We start from the raw sequence: 24,441 nt of genomic DNA, 5'->3' as shown, positions 1-24,441 counted from the left end.
GCTAGTAAAATCAAGGAAATTGTTAATTGTGCTTAAAATAATTGTACAATACAAAAAAACCTTAAGTATCCTAACAGGAGACAATATTTTATTTAGGGAAAACATAAATCTTTTTTCCCCCCACACACATTTTAGGAGTGAAATGTAACCTGAAATGCAACCTGAGATTGACCCAGATAACATTTATGTTAATGTGCCTTAACAGGTGCCAGTAATCTCACAATGTCCAATTACATGGTCATGGTCACAGTATCAACATGTACAATAAATTTCAGATTTAAAGGTACTCAAGATCAGACATGTGCACCTTTAAATACACACACACACACAATGAAGTGGTCTAATACATTTGCTAGCATGTTCCAACTGGATGTCAGGTCACTGGGCTTTATATGATGTGTTTGGTCCAGTCACGTTCTGCTGAGTGTGCAGTTATTTCATGAATGTGCACGGGGTGACTGACCTGATTGATGGAATTGGCTGTACATGAAGAGAGACCTGTTCCGACCGAAGCCATCAAAAAAGCGACAAGGTCAAAGGGCACTGGTGCCATGGCATAGCCAGCAGCTGCAGTAGTAACCACAAGAGCTACAGACAAAAAGAAAGAGTGAGGTTACAGGATTTTAGTTGAAACGGTTACTTGAGTTTCAAAAAAATGTAATGAAAATAATGTAAATAAAATAACTGAATCAGAAATTGCATAAATAAATAAATAAAAAGCTTTTGGCAGCATTTCATTAAACTTTCCAGTTGTTTGGCCTTACAGACACTTTGCAAAAAAAAACAAAAAAAAAATCCACTAATTCAACAAAAAAAAGAAAAGAAAAAGAAGTGTGTAATTCACCTTCTAACTAATAAATAAGGAATCAGGTTAAAAACAGGCAGAACAGTGTTGGCTAGATGCCATTAGGGTATTAGACATCGATAGATATTCTTGCGCTCTCTAAAAAATTTTCAGAAGTACAAATCTCAAAAAGTTAATTATGCAAAGCATATAAGTGGAATTCTCACTACAAATTTAATACTATCATTTCTAAAAAATTAGAAAATTTAAAAGGATGAAAACTGTCAAAGTACTTAATGGAATAAGACTATTTTTTTTAAACTGACTACATGATTAACCATAAGAAAGCAATTAAACTAATAATTATTAGGCAAGTCAGCGCTGACTTCTTTTTTAGATTAAGTATCACAAATTGAACTTTCTATGAACTTCAAGATCAGCAGTTTAGCTTTGATTACTGCAAAAGTCATATATTCAACTAACAATACGGATCTTGTATTGCTATATGATATATAATATATCAAACAAACAAAAGAGAAAAACATATACCTGTTAATTTAAGTTTGGAGAGCCGTGCGTAAATCCCTGGTAAATCATTGTATTCAACCCTCAACTCTTTCCACTGCCGAGCCTCCAAGCGGGCAGCTTTGGTCGCCTCTGGTTCAACCTGGATGTTCTTTGAGTCACATGGTGGCTCAACAGTGCCTGGCTCAGGCTTTAAGGCTGGGATCTTCTGAACCTGTCTGACCACGGAATCATCTCGATCATCCAGTGCAGAAGCAACAGGCTCTTGCTTGGGTCTCGCTCTCTGGCAGAGACCACCGCTGCTCTTCACATACTGTGGGAAGAAATATGAAATAAGGCTGAATACATAAATTTGATAGATTTTAATTGAATCACTCAATTCTGATTAAAGGTCATCTAAGCGATGTCGTTTTTAGGCCAAAACATTTTTTGTCACATACAGCAAACATCTCCTCACTATCCGCTAGCTGTCTGTCCCCTGAACACACTGTAAAAAAACGCGGTCTCTGTAGTCGCCACAAGCTCCAAAAACGCAAATAAAAACAAACTCGTACAGCCTGGACCACGAAACATAAACATGCTCCAGCCAATAACCGACAAGAATGATTTTAAATGCGCGTTCATGACTGTTTCAGGAAGCACGGAGGGGAGGGGAGGAGGAGGAAGAGGGAGGGTCTAGCTAGCCTCTGTTTTGTTTGACAACACTTCGAACGTCAACAGGAAGTTACTCCGCTCAGGATCGCTTAGAGAACCTTTAAGATACAAGTAATTTTGTATATCCCTAATTTGATTTGCAATAATTTAAAAGGAAAGCAAACAATATTACAAAGAAATAATAATCCTCCTGCAACGGTATTATGGAAGGATGAGATAAAATTTTTAAATGTCTATAAAAGATATATTTGAGCAAATTGTCTTGGCTAGTGTGTTTCTGATTATGCTTACATAAAGGCAGCACTTCATAGGTTATACCTGTCTCTTCAGAAAGCAGAGATGCTGGAACGTGAACCATTCTGCTTGATTCTTCCTGCAGAGCTGAATCAGACTCCTGGCACTCATGTGACTCCTAGATGCATTTGCAATGAGCTTCTGCTGCATGTTGACACCTACCAAACCTTCAAAAAGAGAAGAATGTACATAAAAGAACAGTAAGGATACAATAAGACTTTTTCCTTCAAAAGGTGAAAAAAATAACAGAACAAGAGGAAAAGGGAGCCACTTTGTGCAACAATACCATACTTGCAAAGAATTCTGTAAGCTCTAAATGCTTTTTTTTTACCTTTATAAATATAAAATATCATAAAGTTAAAGGGTTAGTTTACCCAAAAATAAAAATTCTATCATTTATTATTCACCCTCATGTCATTCCACATCGGTAAGCCCTTCATTCATCTTCAGAACACAAATTAAGATATTTTTATTGAAATCCGATGGCTCAGTGAGGCCTGCATAGCCAGCAATGACATTTCCTCTCTCAAGATCCATTAATGTACTAAAAACATATTTAAATCAGTTCATGCGAGTACAGTGGTTCAATATTAATATTATAAAGTGCCAAGAATATTTTTGGTGCGCCAAAAAAAACAAAATGATGACTTGTATAACGATAGCTGATTTCAAAACGTCAAAGTCACGTGATTTCAGCAGTTTGGCGGTTTGACACGGAATCCAAATCATGATTTGACACGCTGATTCATAACGCTCCGAAGCTTCCTGAAGCAGTGTTTTGAAATTGGCCATCACTAAATAAGTCGTTATTTTGTTTTTTTGGCACACCAAAAATATTCTCATCGCTTTATAATATTAATATTGAACCACTGTACTCACATGAACCGATTTAAATATGTTTTTAGTACATTAATGGATCTTGAGAGAGGAAATGTCATTGCTGGCTATGCAGGCCTCGCTGAGTCATCGGATTTCAACAAAAAATATCTTAATTTGTGTTCCGAAGGTCTTACGGGTGTGGAACGGCATGAGGGTGAGTTATAATTACATTATTTTCATTTTTGGGTGAACTAACCCTTTAAGTCATTTTTAAAGTGAAAAAAAAAATTGGTTTGGAGTCAGACCATTTAATTTTAACAACTGTATTGTATAAGATATGGTTTATCTTTATCAATCCAGTGTATCATTATGTCTTAATCATTAACTTAATCTTCATATACATAATCTGACAACCTCCCAGTGACGTAATGACAAACAACAAATGGTATCATCACACCAAATGACTCCTGCAGCACTCAGGACACAATACATCAGTTCTTCATATATAAACAGGGGCGATATTCAAATTATATATAAATATCTCACATAAATAAATATCTCACATAACGGGCAATGTAAGTCAAATGATGATTTGCCGCAAGCAGAATATACTGTAGAAAAAATACTTATACATCAATGTCAGTGGATGTAACTAATGGAATTCCTTAAAAACGTGTTTATGTCATGTAAACTGTGTTATTATTTTAAGGTCATGCTGCTGCAGTAGCGCTTCAGCGGTTAAGCTAACCGGCTAGCATTCTTTTAAAACATCACCCCGGAAAAAGCGAAAGATCACACATAATTCATTAACATAGTATAGTTATTAATACCATGTGGAAGGCATTTCCAGACTCCCGTCAGTCTACTACATGGTGTTTTGTACATGTTCTTCAGGCGAACGACCGGCTACCGCTGTGTCCCCTTCACATGCTGCAGCGCGCCATCTTGACCTCGCTTTCGTAAGCAAAGTGTTTCCTCTGACGTGTGTCCTGTGTGTCACGCGCATGTAGTAGTGTACAGTGTCATTCATAAATCTACATTTAGGGGAAATAAGCCTTTGTTTTTAATTTTGACATCAGAATTACAGCAATACCTAAATACAATGTTTTGTTTAAAAAATACAAAAGCTGTAAAATGTGCTTCTATTTGTAAACATTTTCATATTATTTAACTTTTATTTCTACTTTTTCTAAATTTGTCTGGTTTATTTTATTTATGTATTTGTTTTATGATTGTTTGATGAAGTTTGTTTAATGTACCCCCCTGACTGTAATTGTAATTCATAAAACAATAATAAAAAAAAGCAGTGTACAGTGTGCGTCGACTGTAACAGGTATCTGACAATCTTAGAAAACTATCTGAACGGTTATTAATAATTAAAATAAACCAAATTAAGTAAAAGACCTAAATGAATGCTTAAAAAATATTAATTTGGTTTTAGATGCGTAACTGACAGCAGTGTTGGAATTATTTGGCCTTTTTAAATTAATTTAATTATTTTTTGTTTTTGTTGTTATTTTTTAACAATAAAGAGGAAATATTTAAAAACTACAGTATGTGTTTATAGCTTATAGAAATAACTTTAAAAATAAGTTTAAAATGTGTTACAATTAGCTCAGGTATTCTGTATATTTTTTTTAATTTATCATATATATATATATATATATATATATATATATATATATATATATATATATATATATATATATATATATATATATATATATATATATGCACTACAGGGCCCAAATATGAAATCTTTGCCACCTGATAATAAATACAATTTAAATGATTTTAAATGTATCATTAAATCTGTTGCACAAATGGGATTTGTTTAACTCTAGGTGGTCCTCTAATTCAGGGTCTGTGCCTCTTTTCCCTTCCCTATCCATCGTACAGCCTCTCCGTCTGCTCCATTATTTGTTAGTGATTACACTCTTGGCAATGGGCTTCTATCTTCTTGCACGTGTTGCGTGTGATTCATAATTTCCAAATACCAATAGCTTTCGATATCTCGATTCAGCTTCCTTTGTAGAAGCAACAGAGATACAGTACTGTTCATAATGTCTATTAAAGATCTACTAAGAAGATAAATTTCCATTTTATCAGTAAATACACTCAGACGTTCCTTGATTATCTTGGATATCTTCCTCCAGTATTAAAGGTCTGATGGTTGAAACCCCGCATCCAAACCCATTTCCTTGATTCATCTCATTCATTATGGCCGCTTCCTGGGCAGCCCTCCCATCCTCTCCTAGCAGATTACATGATCTAATCTCACCCCCTATCCAGATGCTGCACTGATGAATGTCAGCAATGCCCAGCGGTATGTTCTAACAGCCACAGATCATGAGCTCTATTCAGCTCCCACAGACAGGAGTTGTGCAACAAGATGGGATTGCAGCTTTGACCCTGTGAACTTTTTGAGACTGGTTTGATTTGAGATGCAAGCTATTGTGTTGGTAGGTTTTGTATATATTTTGTGTATATAGTAGACTATATGAGCCTGGAGCACTTTACAATAGTACAGTCTGTTGTGTTTGTGTGTGTGTACTATTTTTTAAAGGCCCGCTGAAGTGTCTTGGAACGCGCAGCATTATTCAATGTGTTGATGTAATTTCAACTGAAACAGGACGACAGGGCGGGACATATCGAACATCCCCGCCCCTTTTTAAAAATAGCCAATAGCGTTTCTTTTATGTTACAGCTCAGCCAGAGCCATTAGACTCTGTAAAACCTCAGTTTCCTTAAAATCTCTAACCGTTTCTAATCCTAATTCTCTCTATATCACTTTAAAATACAGCTTTCTGTGCAGAATTCAAACGGGTCCGATACATTTTGTGGTCTGAGCCGACTCGCGTATATGATCCACTCTGTGCTCGTGTCTCTGGAGCAGAGCAGCTCGCGCTGCGGCAGTTCATGTGACATTAACGCGAAAACAGACTTCATTTGCGCCAATGGAAAGCATATTTACACTGTCTGAATCGTTCCCTATTCTCTATATTGTGCATTATGTGTCATTTAGAAACTAGTAAATGTGTGATCAAATGACTGATTTCAGCCACAGCTTCAGTGTCTGTAAGAGTGTAGAAGGGGGCGGGACTTCAGATTCTAGAGAGCATTTGATTGGACAGAAGATTTGATGAGAAGTTGAAGTGCGATGTGATGTCATGAAAATCCGTGATCCGTTTTAGCGGAAGTGAGAGTCTGTAAGTTTTGAATGCTTATATCTCCTAAATGCGAATTTTGTCATTGTTTTGGAACACAGCAGCTTATTCATAACATTAAGGCTAACATATTCATACTAAAAGCTAAAAAAACTTAAATTTTAATTTCAGGGGGTCTTTAACATTGTAATCATAGAATGTTATTTTATATGTGATTTAGATCATGTGCTTGTGTGTACATGCATATCTTATACTAAATAGACAAAATGCATCTTATATTGAACTAATATTCAAATCAGTGTCATAAAAAAAGTTCACAGCCAATCAGAACCAAGTTGATGTTTAATAATTAATAAATAATAATGAATAAAAAAACATATTTAAAATAATATCAGATCACTATGTGTCTCTGTGATAAACTTATTTGACCTTTCCTGAAAAAAAGCCATTCAGCCGAGTTCATTGTTGTTTTGCTCCACGATTTGCAGCAATTCATGTAATCTGATTCCCCAAGAATAACATAATTTGTGTGCTTGTTGACAATGCACTGAATGGAAAAATGAGGATGAGAAAATGAGATCAGGAAATTGTTTGTTTATTATAATAGATGTCCATAGTGACAAATCTGATTGGACACTTGCACATTATCAGCAAGAAATATTCATCATTTATAAAAAGAGACTGAAATTTATGTTAAAAAAATAAAAAAAAAATAAAAAAATGTTATTCGCTTCATACATTAAACGAGAGCTGACTGTGAATTGCCTTCACAATGACACAGGACAAGTATGGTAAACATGTGCTAATGATTCTCACTGTGTCCTTAAGTGCCATTTGTAACCAAGGATGCTAATCAAGAATGCTTACACCCTTTGTTCTTTTAGACTTCTTCTACGTGCTGCCCTCAGCCTTCAGAATAGACACCTACAATGACTATTGTCATATAGAGGTGTGTGATAATTGAATTAGACGCTCCACAGGGTAAAGACTAAAGATATAGAGAGGTCATAAAGCTAGACATGCCTCCACATCCTGCTCACCACAAGGTTTTCAGCATTGACCAACCTGAGAGGCAGATGGTCTGAAGGACTTCAGAACAATGCAGCCTGATTGGATGGATCTGCTTAACACACGGCGCTTTTCAGGACACACAAACAGAGGTCTCATCCACTGTGGTGGTCTTTTATCATGGCAGAATGTAGCATCTTGAGATAGACTGTATTCTTTCAAAACAAGGAGAAAGAAAAGAAGACAGATGAACAAAGGAACTGTGACTGAAATATATTGATGGGTTTCTGTCGGGGTCATGCGTTGATGGAATAGATAAATGATATGATGTAAGATTCTCTTTATAAAAATGTGCCCATGTTGGAATAAATAACTTTGCCTGGAAAATCCAGCCTCACCACTGTACCATTGGATGAGTCTGGTCGGCCATTGAATCAATTCGATTTCCAGGGCAGAGCAAATCCGAGCAAACAGGAAGCGGAGTAAACCAATCAGAGAAGGGCGGATATGACGTTAGCAAAGCGACAAGAGTCAACAGCGAAAAGTAAATAATTAATGTGTTTTTGGTCATTTAAAACTGAATTCACAGCTGAATAGAACAAACTCTCGGGTCTCCCGTGCGCAATCTTTGTTGATATTGAAGGGACTTTCGCCGCACTAGAGTGATAAATAAACGAATCTGATTGCACGGTACGGTTTGGAGTTGACTCGAGGCGCGACAGAGGGCGGACTGACCAGACTGATATATCTTGTAGAAGATATATCATTCTGGACTTGCCAGGCAACAAATAACTATGCCTACTACTATTTTTCTATATATAGTGGACTTTAACATTTACCAACGGATTGAAGGTCCAAATTGCAGTTTCAATGCAGCTTCAAAGGGCTCTACATGATCCTAGCCGAGGAATAACAGTCTCATCTAGTGAAACGATCTGTCATTTTCTAAAAAAATAAAATGTATATACTTTTTAACCACAAATGCTCATCTTACACTAGCTCTGTGATGCGGCGCGCATTACGTAATCATGTTGGAAAGATCACGCGTGACGTATAGGCGGAAATACCAATCCAGTGTCTACAAAGCGAACGTGCAAAGACTAAGTCAAATGGCCTTTACAAAAAAGGTAAAACAACGATGTCAGAGTTTTTTGCCCTACTGCGGTACTTCTACCTTCGTCACGTGTGACCTTTCCAACATGATTACACAATGTGTGGCGCATCGCAGAGCTAGTGCAACATTAGCATTTGTGGTTAAAAAGTATATATATTTTATTTTTTTTAGAAAATGACAGATCGTTTCGCTAGAAAAGACCCTTATTTCTCGGCTGGGATCTTGTAGAGCCCTTTGAAGCTGCAATGAAACTGCAATTTGGACACATTTCAACCCATTTGTAACTGCTGAAGTCCACTATATGGAGAAAAATCCTGGAATGTTTTCCTCAAAAACCTTCATTTCTTTTCGACTGAAGAAAGACAGACAAAAACATCTTGGATGGCATGGAGGTGAGTACTGTAAATTATCAGGAAATTTTAATTCTGATGTGAACTAAGCTTTGTACCAGACTCACTCTTTTTTTGTCAATATCAGCACAGGACTTGGTATTTGTTGGTGTAATGGAATGGTGACATGCTGAAACAATTGAGAGTAACCACGGGCCCCAGGTTGTGTAAGCCGAGCCCTAAAAGGCCATTAGAGGACCTTAAAGAGTGGGAACCCATAAGTCCTCTGCGCAAACTTGTCTGCACCCCTTTTTAACCAGTCAAAGTCATTTTTTATGATTGTTTACTTGTTGGGAACAGGAGGCCAGGCAAAGCAGATGCAATGAAAAACACCCCAACTGCTCCCATAAACTGCTCATCCCAATAAGTAGTGGATGCCATGACCTGTCATCACTCTAGCTCACCCCTTCATGATTTACACCCTTTGTCCCTGTGGGTTTAAAAACTCGCACTAATCCTTCAGGGATGGCTGTTTGAACCACTGTGGAAGCTGCCCAGAGAGAGGGAGGATAAAACCGAAATCCAAGACAGAGAGCCCTACAAAACTGCGAGCAGAAACAGATGCAGGGAAGCTCCTGTGTTTATAATTGATTTTCAAGGGCAGCGTCTTGTTGTCAGAGTTTGTCTAACAAGCTTTTGCCTGGCGCCCTGGTGCTCGTCAACCATGGGGCGTCAGATGCACCGGCCCCTCCTTTCTTCACTCGGGATGGCACCATCCAGAAATACCAGGATCAGGCTGTGGAATGAGATTATTTTAAGAGATACTCTTGAAGTCTCATCTATAGATAAAATGAAGTGTTAAAGAGATAGTTCACCCAAAGATAAAGCCCAAAACTTTTAAGATTTAAAAAGGACACACTACTATTCAAAAGTTTGGGGTCGGCAATATTTTTTAATGTTTTTGAAAGAAGTTTGCTCATCGAAGCTGCATTTGTTAAAATACATTAAAAATTGTAATATTGTGAAATATTGTTAAAATTTAAAATGAATGTTTTCTATTAGATTATATTTTAAAATGCAATATATTCATGTCATGGTAAAGCAGAATTGTCAGCAGCCATTACTCCAGAATTCATTGTCATGTGATTTTCAGAAATCATAGTTCAAAAGTTGTGCTGCTTAATATTCTTTTGTGGAAACCGTGATAAAAATATAGCAGTCAACATTTGAAGTGGATCAAAACTTCATCAAAGTTGTCCTAAAACCTTCTCCTTAGGACAACTTAGGTCTTAGGACAACTTTGATTAACTTTTTTGATCCACTTCAAATGTTGACTTCTGTATTTCAGGATTCTTTGATGAATACAATGTTTAAAAAGAGCATATATTTGAAATCTTTTGTAACATTATTGTCACTTGATCAATTTTACGGAAGCTTGTTTCCACAACTAAACTTCCACAACTTCTTTTCTCAGAATTGCGAGATATAAACTCGCAGTTGCAAGTTATAATGTCAGAATTGTGAGATACTGTATAAACTCACAATTGTGAGAAATAAAGTCAAAATTGTGAGTTAAAACCCTCAATTGCACATTATAAACTCACAATTGTGAGATATAAACTCACAATTCTGACGTTTTCTCACAATTCTGAGAAAGGAAGTCAATGGCAAGTTTTAAAGTCCAATTCTGGACTTAATAAAAAGACTGACTTTTTTTCTCAGAATTGCGAGTTTATATCTCACAATTCTGACCTTATAACTTGCAATTGTGTGTTATAAAGTCACAATTGCGAGATATAAACTCACAATTCTGACTATAACACACAATTGTGACTTTATATCACGCAATTCTGACTATAAATCACAATTCTGACTTTATATCTCGCAATTCTGACTTTATAATTTGCAATTGCGTGAGAAAAACCTTTTTTATGTTTTATTCAGTGATGGAAACAAGCATCCATACAATTTAATGCATCCTTTCTGAATAAAAGTACCAATTTCTTTTAAAAAAAAAAAAACCCTTTTTGACCCCAAACGTTTGAAAAGTACTGTAAAGGTAGCGTGAAATTAATCCATGTGACTTGACTGGTCTAGATTTAAGCCTGTATTCACTCTCAAATCGAATCAAAATATTGTTCAATGCATGCCTGCACATGCTACATCAAATATGGCATCACAATCAGGTTTATGTCACCATGTAAGAAGTAGCCTTTGTATGTGTGTTGAAGAATATTCAGATTTTATGTGAGAGTGATGATACTCCAGTCCAGACAGATTTTTTAGGAGAAACACTTAAATATTGTCAAGACACAGGTATTTCCAGCCCCCGCATCTTTGTCCCATTTGTTTACGTCCGAGCTCATGCTTTCTTTGTGAGACTGAGGGGCTAAGCCAGTAATTGGCCATGGATCATCAATCTTACAAAGCTTCCCAAAAGCTTTTCACCCAAACTTGTGAGAAGACGAATGAAAGTGAGTCGCCTCCCAGTTGCCAGTGAGCAGGCCCTGGGTGGAGCGATCAAGTAAGCCTGTGGTCTTTGAGAAACCGCAATGTCGGGTCCTACTGAAGAGTCCATCTGGTTTATGTCACATAACCCACTCTTTGTGTCAAATGTATATGAGACACTTCATGTCCCTTTGAGGATGCATGGCAAGCAGACAGACAGGCAGGCACATTGTTTGCGTAAGGCTGGGTGGAACGAGGACCTGTCGCGATCATCAAAAGAGTTTCTCCCTGCTTATATTACACAAATGTCTTTAGTATGGTTTCTGTGCTGTGCATGAAATTGAAAATGTCTTGAGAATTTCCATGTGAAGAAAAATGACTTCAATCCAGTCTGCATTTATGGTTTCCGCTTATTGTTTCTGCCTGATTTATTGACTGAGTTAGAGTGTTAGGCAGCATTGTCTTTCATTTTGCGTTTTTCTTGCTTAATGGATTTGAGGCTCTTGTTGTTGGTAAATGAAAAAGAAGGCATTTCATTTGTCAGAAGTCATAATACAAAACTATCAAGCCATTTAGTCCAGTGTGAGGTCAGTTGAACCCGAGCATTTGCTTTCAGACTGTATTGGGTTTGGCTGAACTTTGGACGTCCACGGTTTGGCCTCCTTGGAACGCACAGGAAGACTCACAAATTTGTCAAAATGAGAGAGATGGAGTCAAGCGGCTCCTAGAGCAAGTGTGGTTTCTGGGGTCATGACAATGTCTCTGCATTTCTCGTCGACGGAGATACATTATGGGTTTCCCATCAGTCTGTGTATGTTATTTATCGACTTGAGCTTGTCCAAGTTAGCCTGTGTGTGTCCATAAGCGAACTCCAGTGATGCTGCTAGCGGACAAAGACCCAAATCTAGGCTCAGGGACTCTACAACGCTCAGTCCAGGTCTTAAAGTGTGAAAAACAAACTGTGTCCATTTCTCCTCAGCGTCCAAAAGTAATCAGTGGTGTCATTGCACCCGTAAATCTCCTGTCCGGCAGTGGCTGGAGTCCCAGATGGGAACACATCCCTCTACGTCGTAAATCACGAAGCATCCTTGCAGAATCAGACTTCAGCTGTATATTTCTCAAAGTGTGGGACGGGTAGGTGCAGAAATACTGCAGAACTGTGGCCTTCGAAGTCAATTTGCAAAGTGGGCCGCATCTTTATTCCTGTGCAGAGATAAAAGTAAATTTCTCCCACTTTCTCTTTCAATATCTCTCTCGCTCTCCCTACCTTTGCCTTTCAAAGCACTGAGCACGCTTTCCTGCAGCTCTGCTTCAGAATGCTGTGAAATTTGATTTAAAATAATCCTGTTTATGTTATAGCAAAGTGGCTTCCTCCTGTGCCTTGTCCTGGGAAATGACCTGTTGTTGAGCCTAGGGCGCACGCACAGAATGACAGACATAGTAGTAAGTGAATGAAAACAGAAAAAATATAATACAAATACATAGGCAGGAGAAAGTATCTGCTAGTCATGAAAGCACATTGAAAATCATTCAAACGCAACTCCAAACCTCTCTGACATTTATCGCTGTTTTAAAAATATAAGGCAATTTTCAAATTTCCTATCAATAAAAACAGACAAGGAACAAATCCTTATCTTAGTCTGGCTGACGGAAACATCTGTTTTCATCTCCGTAACTGTATATATTACACGGTCAGGCATCTGAAGTACTTTATATTGATTTGGGATGTGAAACTCAACTCGATTGTGTAGATGTTGTGCAGTCTTTTTTGCTTAAGAATTTCAATATCAAAAAACAAGCAGATGTTTCAAGTCTGTGTGCCAGATTTAAAACAGCACAAGTCATGTGGTAAATAATATCGTCTTTCCAAAGTCACTAACATGAAAGTAGAGGTGACCAGTAGAGGTGCCCAAACTTTACTACTAAGGGCCAAAAATCAAACTTGTAATCTATTTCATTGCAAACATATTACAAATAAAAAGTTTTAAAACATAAGGATACATTTTCTAATCCCCACCCCAAGGCTTCAATGACAGGCCAAATCTAAGGTCATCACAGGCCAACTTTAACCCATGGACCCGGGTTTGGGCATTGAGTCTCCAATCATGAATGATAGCTGATCAAATAAAAGGGATAGTGAAAAATGAAAATTCTATGAACACTTACTCTCCATCATGTCGTTTGAAACCTATATGACTTAAATTATTCTGTGGAATACAACAGGAGATATCCTTGCCACTCTTTTCAATATAATGAAAGTGGAGAAGGTCTGAGGCTGTCAAGCTCCAAAATGACAAAAAGCACCATAAAGTACCATAAAAGTTTTTCAAATGACTTGTGCTCTATATAGTACAAATCTTCTGAAGTCATACGATAGCTTTGAGTGATGAACAAACAGAAAATCACAATACAAAATCTGTCCTTTTGTCTTCAAATATTGTCATACATGTTTGGAACAAACTGAGGGTGTAGTAAATAATGGCAGAATTTTTATTTTTGAGCAAATTATTCTATTAAATAAAACATTCGCTAACTGCAGGTGTGTTGGTGTCACATTGAGATGGTTCATCTCACTGTCCCTGGTGTTCTTGAGATCCTTCAGGCTGTTTGGCTGTTGGACACAATGGACGGGAAGGCCCCAGCAGGACTGTTAATCATCAGACACACTGAACAAGAACACTGAACGAACGTACTAATGAGACACCAAGGTCACTGTCTGTCGTGTGTGAGGAGTGATTCCCAGCAGCTGTGATACATTAAAGAGGTGGTGTCTTACACTGATGGTTTTCAGGCATATTAAATAGACCTTTCTAGCTAACATCTCTTATTATGGCAAACATGTTTAACTGTAAACCTTTTATAATGACACTAGTCAAGTCAAGTCATATTTATTTATATAGCACTTTTTACAATGCAGATTGTGTCAAAGCAGCTTTACAGTGATAAATGGAAAATAATTTTGGCTGCACAGCAGCTCTTAGAGAAAATGGTGTCATTGTCCAGCTTAAATAAGGTTTTGGTCAAATAATTAGAATCTCTCTTTTTTTTTTTTCTTCTGAATTTAGTAGTAGGAAATTACTGGTCATCCAATTTTATATATCAGCTATGCATTCCTTTAATTTTGTGAATTCGTAAGTTACGTCAGGGCGCGACGAAATATTGAGCTATCATCAGCGTAATGGTGAAAACTAATGCCATGCTTCCTAATGATATCCCCAAAGGGTAGCATGTACAGTGTGAAAAGCAACGGTCCTAGTACTGAGCCTTGCAGTACTCCATATTGAACTTGTGATACTCTTTGTGAACTTGTGAACTCTTTGTTTACAACTACAAACTGATAACGGTCAGATAAGTATGATTTGAACCATGCAATTCCACTTATGCCAACTTAATTTTCGAGTCTATTTAAAAGAATGTTGTGGTCGATAGTGTCAAATGCAGCACTAAGATCCAGTAACATTAATAGAGAGATACAACCATGATCTGATGGTAAGAGCAAATAATTTGTAACTCTAATGAGAGCAGTCTCAGTACTATGCTACGGTCTAAATCCTGAATGGAAATCCTATTTCTTTCGAAAAAGGAACATAGTTGCGATGATACTGCTTTGAAATAACATGATTTAACTACCCAGTACATGTTCAACCTAGAATAACAGACAGTTATCAACAATCAATCAGATTGTAGGGTTGTAGGATGTTCAAAATATTTTTATTGATACTTTTTTTCAGATTTTAAGCTTAGGTTATTCTTAAGACTATGGATAGAGTTGCTCTAGGAACAACAAAGGATGTTCATCCAGGAACAAATCATGTCAGGCAAGATGTGTCAACATTCAAGCTACTTCTCCGTTTACATAGAAAGTGAACGTTCTACATGATGCCAAAAAAAAAAAGTCACATAATCACATGTTTATGTTCTATGTAGAATGGGGGGAGATTTTTGACCAATAAAAATTTCAGTAGGGGAGGGACTATCAAGAGTAAAGCTGCAGAAATAGAAAACAAGCAGCCTACTAACTGCAGTCGAGAGCAGTTTGGACAAAAAAACATGGAAAACAATTCACTGCTTCATCTTGTCTAGCCTTGTTCGTACACTATGTAATGCATACAAAACAAACATGTCTCTATAATCTAAACTTTCCAAAGATCAAAGAAAAAAAAAATCCTCAATTTCCTGGAATGTCTAAATAGTCATCACAGACAAGGTTCTACCTGAACCAAGAGTAGAACAATCCCCATTTATCAAGAAACCCACCAGCGTTGGTGGTCTACGTTATTTACTGCCCTCTTTTTCGTTAGACCTATGCTCATTTTTCCAGTCTAGTTCCACAACCCCCTTCCTGTCTCAAATGTGCCAAAATGACAGAGTGCAATAAAGGAGCATGGTGGCACAGAACGCACCAATCCCATCAGTGCATGACTTTAATTACCAGTCCACCGGTTTGGCATAATGGGGAAAAGGTGGATATGCAAAAGACTTTCATAATTCATCCAACTTTTTCTCATTTAAACTTCTCTATATTCTCCTCTCCTTCATTTTGTTCTTTAGCTCATTTCTCTGAAGCATGCCCAATAATTTCCTTTTAACAAAAAACATTTGCATAAGTGAAATTATCTGCGCACAGCGTGTCACACAAAGAATGAGCTGAGCACAGGAGCACAGGTGGCTGAAATCAGACTTTATGGCTCTCTGTTTCTTTCTCACTCTCCCTTTCCGTTTCTCCCATGTGCTAACTATCTCTCTCTTTAACTATAATGGATATCAGTGTGGCAGCATGGTTACTCCCCGGTGTTCATGACTAGAGGACTAAAGCTGGTGTTGCTGCAGTCTCTTTGAAGAATGAAAAATGCTGTGGGCCAGATTTCATCTATCTAGAATAGACCCTCGAGTCAATGCCTCTATAAAGACTTGGCTACAGCAACCCATTGTATTAAGTTCTAATGTGATGTACGCCTGTCGCCCATATGTTTGCATGACAAGGTGAATATGTTGTTTTGTGATTCGTATCACTAAATATGACCTTTTAAACACACATAATCTGAATCAAAATGAAAATTATTTTCACTTTAAAATGGTCATTATCATTACAATTACATTTCAATAAAATCTTAAAGGGTTAGTTCAGCCAAAAAATAAAAATTCAGTCATTAATTACTCACCCTCATGTCGTTCCGCACCCGTAAGACCTTTGTTCATCTTCAGAACACAAATTAAGATATTTTTGATAAAATGGCTCATTGAGGCCTGCATTGAGAGCAAAATCATTTCCTTTTTCAATGCCCAGAAAGGTACTAAAAACATATTTAAAACAGTTCATGTGAGTACAGTGGTTCAACCTTAATATTATAAAGCGATGAGAATACTTTTTTCAACAATTTCTAGTGATGGGCGATTTCAAAGGACTGCTTAATGAAGCTTCGAAGCTCTACAAATCTTTTGTTTTGAATCAGTGGTTCAGAGCACGTTTCAAACTGCCAAAGTCAAGTAAACTATTGAAATTTCGAAACACTTATTAAGTAACGAAGCCTCGTTTACTGAAATCACAGGATTTTGGCACTCTGAACCACTGATTCAAAACAAAAGATCAAAAGATTAGTAAAACACACACACACATATATATATATATATATATATATATATGTGTATATATAGACAGATAGATAGATAGATAGATAGATAGATAGATAGATAGATAGATTGAAATGTTAATTTAATGTTTAAATGTTAAATCCTAATGTTTAAAGCACCATTCATGGTTTTATGAACTTCCAAACAATGTGTCATGCAAACATATGGACAACAGTTGATGAATCAAGTTAACTGTCAAAAATCTATTCACAATCACACTCTATGATAAGCTACAAGTAAACTGTGAGAGAACACTGTCATCTTACCGTCACTTTGAGACGTTAGAACAACAGACAAAAGTGTCAGCAGCTCTTGTCAATCTTCTGCTGGTTGTCCTCTCTTAAACGCTCCACTCATGGCGCTTTGGCTCCAGCTGACCTTATTATAGATAATAAAAACCTTCATTAGACTGAATTCCAGCACTTGTTATAATAAACACAAGCTGTCAGAAAACTAGCCTTTCAGAGGAGTCAAATAGCCCATGTGTGGCAACAAGGCTCAGTCTACTTGTACGTTAGAGAGGTCAGAGGTCAGCATTTGAAACAACCTGGGTGCATGTCTGTCTGTTTGTTCGGAATTAGGTGCTACTTTCTCAAGTGAAGTGAAAAGCTTCCTTATGCCAAGTGTTTATCTACAACTTAAGAATATTAAACAAGCCTGAGTAAAATGTGTGAACACAGAAGGTGTAAGAGCTCAGGTATTTGAATGAATAGGTGCCCTTACTTACAAGGCCCCTGGCCATAAACTAGCTTGTACTGGTTGGAACAACCATTATTCTCCTGTTAAGGAGGAACATTTTGATGGCATTTTAAAATGTTCAAACTATGCAAGAGTAGTTTAGAGTCAAATAAAACAGTATGATGTAAAAAGTCAAAATATTGTTTCATATCCTCAAAAGCAGTTTGCCATTAAAGCAGCTTTGCTATGCTGGCCCAGATGTTTCTGGCAGACTTTGATCAGTAGTAAAATCGTTCATCCACAAAAACCATTGCATTCCAAGACTGCGCTTGAATAACAATGATGACACCAAAAGATAGACGTTGAGTGAGTGGGATAATTGTTGGAGAAAGCACTTCTGCAATAGTCTTTGAAGTGATATAGCACATTCTGGCATCAGTTGTAGTTCTGAGGATTGAGGTCAACATTAGCATCTTTCATTCTTTCTTTGTCTCCGTCTTAATCTGCATGCCATCTACAATCATACTTCTCATTTTCCCACTTAGACTTTCCCAGCGGAACATTTTATCAGTCAAAGGCTGGTCTTTCATTGCTCAGGAGACATAATGGAGTTCACAGTTGTTTCATTTAAGCATCGACTTCATCTCTGATGTTTCTCTTATAATTCCTAAGGAGAGATAAAAATAGAAATAAATTAGACTGTTGTTGACATAGAGTAATAGTAGAATTATAATAATATTATTATGGTATTGGAAGAATTTGACAAGAAATTATTTTGAGATAACCGAGTATTGACACATGCCTTAAAGATCTTTGCGAATCTAAGCACAGCAATATAATCTTCAGCAAAAGTTCTATTTCTCTATTGAATTTCATTGCTGTCTATATAGGAGATATAATTGCGATATTAAGGAGATTTCATGTTCTTCTGTCTTTTTCTCTTTCTTTCTACCAACGAGGTTCTTGGACCCACCAGCATGTTCATTAAGGGAAGCGGCTATAAATAGATGTTGGATTAATTTGATTTAAACAGAATTGGAAACATGCTGTGACCCTTAAATTACAAACGGCTGCCAGGCAGGCCTGATAGACACCTGTGGGCATCTGCATGCTTAAATGTCCTACCCATGTTGTATTTTAACTGTCTGAATATTGTAATGCAATCATTCTCTGTAAGGATAAATTGTGACATCAGGGGAAGCATATATAAGGAGAAAAGCAGAAGACCTAACACTGAGCCCTGTGGCACACCATACTTGTATTTGATGAGATGTCTCTTCATTTTTGCCAAATTTTGAAAACTATATTCATTTTTTCTCTTTTTTTGCCAAAACATTTATTCAAGAATTGTGGAACAGTATATGCTATATATCATATGCAATACTGTATATGTTTTTCTAAACATAATGGTTTTTTTCAGTTCAGCAAAGTCCACTCATACTGCATGTGGATGTTGTATGAGGGTATCTGAACATGTTTCTACACCTATGCTACGAAGTCAGTGATCTACAATGAAATAGGCCCTTGAATCGACCAAGCTTTTTAGCTGTCTGTGTGGTCCACATGGACACACATCACTGGTGTGTATGGGAAATCACTCTCCATGGGGCGCGTCTACTCTGTCTCTTTGGTCCCAGGAGACAGAGCTCCACACAAGATGGAGTCAGAGCAGTTTTATGCATTTTTCATGCTCTGATTCAGCTTCTGCCTGCTGGACAAGGTCTGTCTGTCATCTGCATGTCTCTGTATGATTTATCCAGCTCCAGGAATGCTGTTCTCATGCTACCAAAGTTTGTATTTTTTGCTTTTGCCCTGAGTGATGGTATCAATCATTCCTTGAGACGTACTCAGCAGTTTAAAGTGACTGAAAAAGTCTCAGACATCATCACAGAGGTTGTATTTTCCAGTTCCTCTTACTGCTGATCGGAATCTTAGCATAAACTTTTAACAATAAAGGTTCCAGAAGGAAGGTTTTCACAGGGGCGCTATAGTAAAACCATGTTTGGTTCCCCAAAGAACCTTTCTTAAAAGAATCATAGCTGCTTTTCCACCGTTGGGCTGAACAGTTCTTAGAATGGTAAGGAACGGTTCCAGTTGTGTTTCCACTTGAGCCTGGTACGGAATGGCACGATTACAAACCGGAATTCTCAGCACGGTTGTCTAACCGTCTAAAATATCTGATCATCCGACATAACGCGGTCATTATTTACATCTCATATCATCAGTAAACTGTTGCGTTACCGAGGCAACGACAGACGATTTTGTATTAAATTCCAAAGAGCGGCCATTATCAGCCCCATAGTGGAAAATGAACCGTAACCGTACCAGCTGGACCGGATCGGCATGGAATGGAACGGTTACGCGGAGAGAACCGTTCAGCCCAAAGGTGGAAAAACAGCTATGTTTTTCTTAGTGTGAAGAATATTTTAATAATCTAAAGAAGCTATAAAGAAACTTTTGTGTAAGGTTCCATGGCTGTTAAGAAGTTTTTCATGGAACCAGATGCCAATAAAGAAACTTTATTTTTAATTAAGAGTGTACTGTATGCATTTTTGACACTGTATGCAGTTCATATTGATTAAATTCTCTTGTACTTGTCCAAGTATTGACAAAGTACTTTATTCTACCACTCTTCTAATTACCTGAGCCTTTTTAGCTTATGTAACCACAATAGGGCCCCTCAAGAAATCCTGCCGACTTCATTGAATTGATCCATGCGAGTTTACTACGGTCCAATCAGAGAGCTAATTAAAAGGTCAACGTGGTGCTGGTGAAAAGGAAACAGGGAACCTTACATTGCTGTGGTTGAAAATCGTAGCGGAAGCCCTCCAAACTGGCCCCTGAACCCTTCCTCCAAAGACGAGCTGGAATCTTCCAAGTATTGTGCGGGCAGGCTGTCTTCCAAACTGGCTTCCTTCTTAAAAGCTTTTCAAGAGGATGGGAGAATGAATGAATAACATTGATAGCGTGCACTGCTTTTTAAGACACAGACTGAGAACGTGGCACGGTGCCTAAACAAACCCTAAAGCGGTATGCCCCATTTCAACGCATACTGACACAATGCATCATGTAACAGAATGCCTTGTCTGAAGTCTAGAAAACAATAGCTTTCTTTGAGTATTATCAAACTCTTTGTTGAAGAGCTTTCATTCCCAATCGTATTACCATGGCTGAAGGTGTACAGAGAAGTGATTCCCTCCTCATGTTAAGACTCTTTGCAATGAAACTGGAGACCACAAGCATCTGGCAGAGAGCTTTGAGTGGTCAAAAAAGAGGACTATGTCTTTCCTTGCCTGTGTGACACGAGTGAATTTTATTTTCAAAGTATTCAGCCGATATCAGAGGAAGCCCTAGTTCGGTAGGGCTATAGGGGAGATATTGTGAAGAGTGAGGGTGGATTTCTGTTGACAGCACCATGTGAGAATCTCATCTGTGGCTCCGAGACTTCATATTTAGGGTTCTGACAGCTAGAGTTCCCATGGAAATCCAAGAGAGGCCTCAGGGAAGACCTGTGTCAGATTCTCTACAGGAGATTCACTGCTTCTTACATCAGTCTACTTTTCAAAAAGAGCGCCCCAACCACTTTCAGAATCAATACCATCTCTGCTACACGTTATGTAACCTTTTTGAAGACTAACATACTGTGTATATATCGGGGTTAGTATGTTTGAAAAAAGAATTATACATTTATTCAGCAAAGATGCATTCAATTGATCAAATGTGACAGTAAAGACATTTATAATGTTACAAAAGATTCCTATTACAAATAAATGTGTTTTTTTTTTACCTTTCTATTCAAAATCCTAAGAAAATGTATCACGGTTTCCACAAAATATTCAGTAGCACAACCGTTTTCAACATTGATAATATTATGAAATGTTCCTTCAGCACCAAATCAGCACATTAGAAGGATTTCTGAAGGATCATGTGACTGATGCAATAACATTTCTCAGTATTACGAATAAATGCAGCTTTGGTGTGCATAAGATACTTTTTCAAAACCATCAAAAAATCTTACCAAAATCTGAAGAAAAGACCACCAGCTCAGCCCCAAACCAATACAAACCAGTCTAGAACAGCAAAACTGTCAATTATTCATTTTTAAACTTAGCATCAAATGGCATTTGCAAAACATTTTACTTTAGTACTCTGAAATATTTTAAAAAAGGATATTAAATGGAAAAAAATATGCAGGATGAGAATTGATTGACTTGATTGGAGTCAGGTGGTTGAGGGCTTCACAAAACCTGCAAAGGAACAAAAACGTAAATATTTTAAAGTCTTTACTGTTGACTAAACAGAATATTAATATAGAATATAAATATAATATAAATACAGAATATTAATTCATTTCTAAAAACCAACACTGCTCTCACTATAAAAACTAAAAAATCTTTAGGTTCCTATTCTTGAAGAACATCTCTTGAGCGTCGTTGTTCTTCTTTGTTTTTGTTAATAATTGTTGCTGGATGGTCAGAGTTTAGGTTGGACTGAAAGATGTGACTAATGTGCATATATTGTTCTGCGTGGGTGGGCTTGAACCTCAAGGTAATCTATGCCTCACATCTGCTATAAACAACAACAGGGAATAAACTGAAATGTGGTTAAACTTTGGCTAAATGTCACCATGGAGGACTACTCATTCAGCACAGGTGTCATGTTTAATACCTTTCATATATCAAGAAGTGAGCAGGCAAATAAAATAGGAGCGCCATATGGGTTGGCGTGGAGAGGAGGGGGATTTCAGTTTTTAAAAGCCCGTTTCTCCTCTATGGGTCTTGGCGCCATAAAGTGGATACGATTACTATGGTGCCATACGGTTCTTTGGACACATCAGAAGGTCAATGAACATTTTTTATTACAATCTGACCTTTGACCAGAGAAGAATGTCAGCACACGGGTAAAGGAATGGAGACAAGAAGGATTTTTTAAACAGATTTCTCTCGTCTCTCTCACTGTAATTATTCAGTCATGCTTAATTGTTTTTGCTCTAGTGTGTGGTCTAGGTGAGAGAGAAACAATAAGCCCTCCATTTATTTTTTTTTGTGAGGCCAAGTTGCTTATTCTTCTTCGGTAAACAGAGAGAGCTATAGAGATGTAAGATGTCCTTTTGGAGGGCATCAGAAAACCACAATGTCTAATTAATCTCAACACTTGGTAAGCCTGTTCTCCTTGGGTTTGCATGCAAACAATAAACACACACATATATGAATGCACATACACAGACACACACGCTAACATAATGATTCACAAAAACAATAAAGAGATGGCCATTATAAAAGACGCTTTCTGAAACAAACGACGATTGAATAGTGCAGGAAATGCGGTGTAGTTCATTAAAAGGTGATTGATGATTAGCGGACTGCATGACATATGCTAAATGGGTGGATGATTATCAGCTGAAAAATTAAACACCTCTTGTCCTTGAAACTGTTAAGCTCTCCTCCCGCGCTTGTCTGTTTAAATCCTCCCTGGCGATAAAGCCGTGTTTATTCTCTCTCATTATAGACCTCAGAGGCTGGGGAACGGACAAAGGGATTCAAGTGCCTGTGAAGTTTCTCATTTAAGCACACACACAGAGACACACACACACACACACACACACACACACAGAATAGTACAGATTTCAGATTATGGCTGTGTCAAAACCTAGGAAGCTGCCTTCCTAGACAGCATTTTTTTGCATGAACATTGAGAACACAACCTATGTATGCAGAAGACAGCTGTACTGTAACTAAACTAAACTAAACTAAACTATAAAATAAAATAGTTACAACCATCTGTTTTGTATTCTCTTGTCTCATTATCTCTTTTGTTTTTAGAAGTGTTTGTGCCCAGAGACGGCGTTGATTGGCTCTGGATTGCATCTGGATTGGTGCATTCGATTCCAGGCACACCTTAAAAGCCCTGATGTCACTGTTTATACAAATTTTGACTGTTAAGAGTAGGATGATCATTGTTTGTTCTCTGAAAAAAAATTACAAATTGTAAGTAGAAAAATTTTGATATTTTGACCCTATTGCCTGTTTCCTGATACTGATTTGGATTCCCCTTTTTACTATGTTTGCCTGGGCTTTTAAATTGTTCATACATCATTGTAAATTTTGAGGGTTTGGGAAAGTAAGGAGTTTGACGCCATTATTGTAATGTAAATCTCTGTTTTTGGCTAGGCAGTTAGGTATACTTTTATTTTATTTTATTTTATTTTGGTTATGGTTTAGCTAAGAGGTTTTAAAATAAGAATGTTTTGTTTGATATTTTGTACAGTTTTTTTTATTTATTTGTTTTTTGGTTTGTCATTAAAACCCTCAAAAGATTCCCTGCTTCCACTTTCTCATTTCACATGAAATTGGGGGCTCGTCCGGGATTTGAACTCAGGACCTCTCGCACCCCAAGCGAGAATCATACTTCTAGACCTCTAAAATACCCCTAAAATAAAATAAAATAAAATAAAATATCAGCTACATATACAGCTAAGCGTTACATTTTTAGTCATGAAAATGGGTTAATAATTACAAATATTTTTTCTCTTGTCAAAATGATATTGTTGTATCATTGTAACTGTTACATACAGTTAAGAAAGTTGAGAAATGTTAAGACAAACCAAAATCACCATTTTATTAAGGGTGACAAAGACATTACTTGGGTTTAAAACTAACTACATTTCATGCTATGATAATTTTATGTTCAGTAAATGTATAACATATCTTAGAACACAGGATTTGTGCCTTTATTATTCAGTAAATCCCAGCATGTTGTGCAACATGTACAGCAATATGATAATTAGCATTCAACATTGACTTTCACTTTCATTGCTCATAATAAAAGTTGCCTGGCTGTTATACAACATACCTTCATTTAGAGTATATTGCTGAAACTTCTTGAAATCCCTCTTCGCATTTTGGAGAAGACTGAAACTCTGCTTTTCATTCTGCCTGTGAAGAGGATGAAAGGATTAATCAGAGTGCCACTTGTCTGTTTAATGTTAAT

The 24,441-nt window shown here is 37.1% G+C and overlaps 1 protein-coding gene and 1 long non-coding RNA gene across 6 annotated transcripts in view; both read right to left on the bottom strand.

The window, feature by feature from the left end:
• Window positions 1-4,064, bottom strand: part of LOC125254921 (protoheme IX farnesyltransferase, mitochondrial) — a 46,197-nt gene extending 42,133 nt beyond the window's left edge. The window contains exons 1-4 of the mRNA XM_048169714.1: window positions 3,907-4,064; window positions 2,282-2,424; window positions 1,334-1,622; window positions 464-588 (exon numbers count right to left, since the gene is read on the bottom strand). Of these exons, the coding sequence (XP_048025671.1) occupies window positions 464-588; window positions 1,334-1,622; window positions 2,282-2,424; window positions 3,907-3,961 (612 nt within the window). The 5' untranslated portion in view covers window positions 3,962-4,064. The remainder of the gene's footprint in view (window positions 1-463; window positions 589-1,333; window positions 1,623-2,281; window positions 2,425-3,906) is intronic.
• A 2,632-nt stretch (window positions 4,065-6,696) lies between these two features.
• LOC125255246 lies at window positions 6,697-24,387 on the bottom strand. Of its 5 annotated transcripts, none has more exons than XR_007181865.1 (7): window positions 24,304-24,387; window positions 22,867-23,009; window positions 21,470-21,698; window positions 20,247-20,376; window positions 17,040-18,118; window positions 12,410-12,552; window positions 10,582-12,345 (listed from the first exon to the last, which is right to left on the bottom strand). It is a non-coding gene; the product is annotated as an uncharacterized LOC125255246 (long non-coding RNA). The 5 variants fall into 5 exon arrangements; XR_007181866.1 differs by having other exon boundaries at window positions 10,583-12,552; window positions 17,040-17,151; window positions 17,978-18,118; XR_007181864.1 differs by lacking the exons at window positions 10,582-12,345; window positions 12,410-12,552 and adding an exon at window positions 6,697-7,466.
• Window positions 24,388-24,441: the final 54 nt, after the last annotated feature.

This window comes from Megalobrama amblycephala, linkage group LG20 (assembly GCF_018812025.1).
Source record: "Megalobrama amblycephala isolate DHTTF-2021 linkage group LG20, ASM1881202v1, whole genome shotgun sequence".
NCBI classification, from domain to species: domain Eukaryota; kingdom Metazoa; phylum Chordata; class Actinopteri; order Cypriniformes; family Xenocyprididae; genus Megalobrama; species Megalobrama amblycephala.
This window is presented reverse-complemented; position numbering and strand designations above follow the sequence as displayed.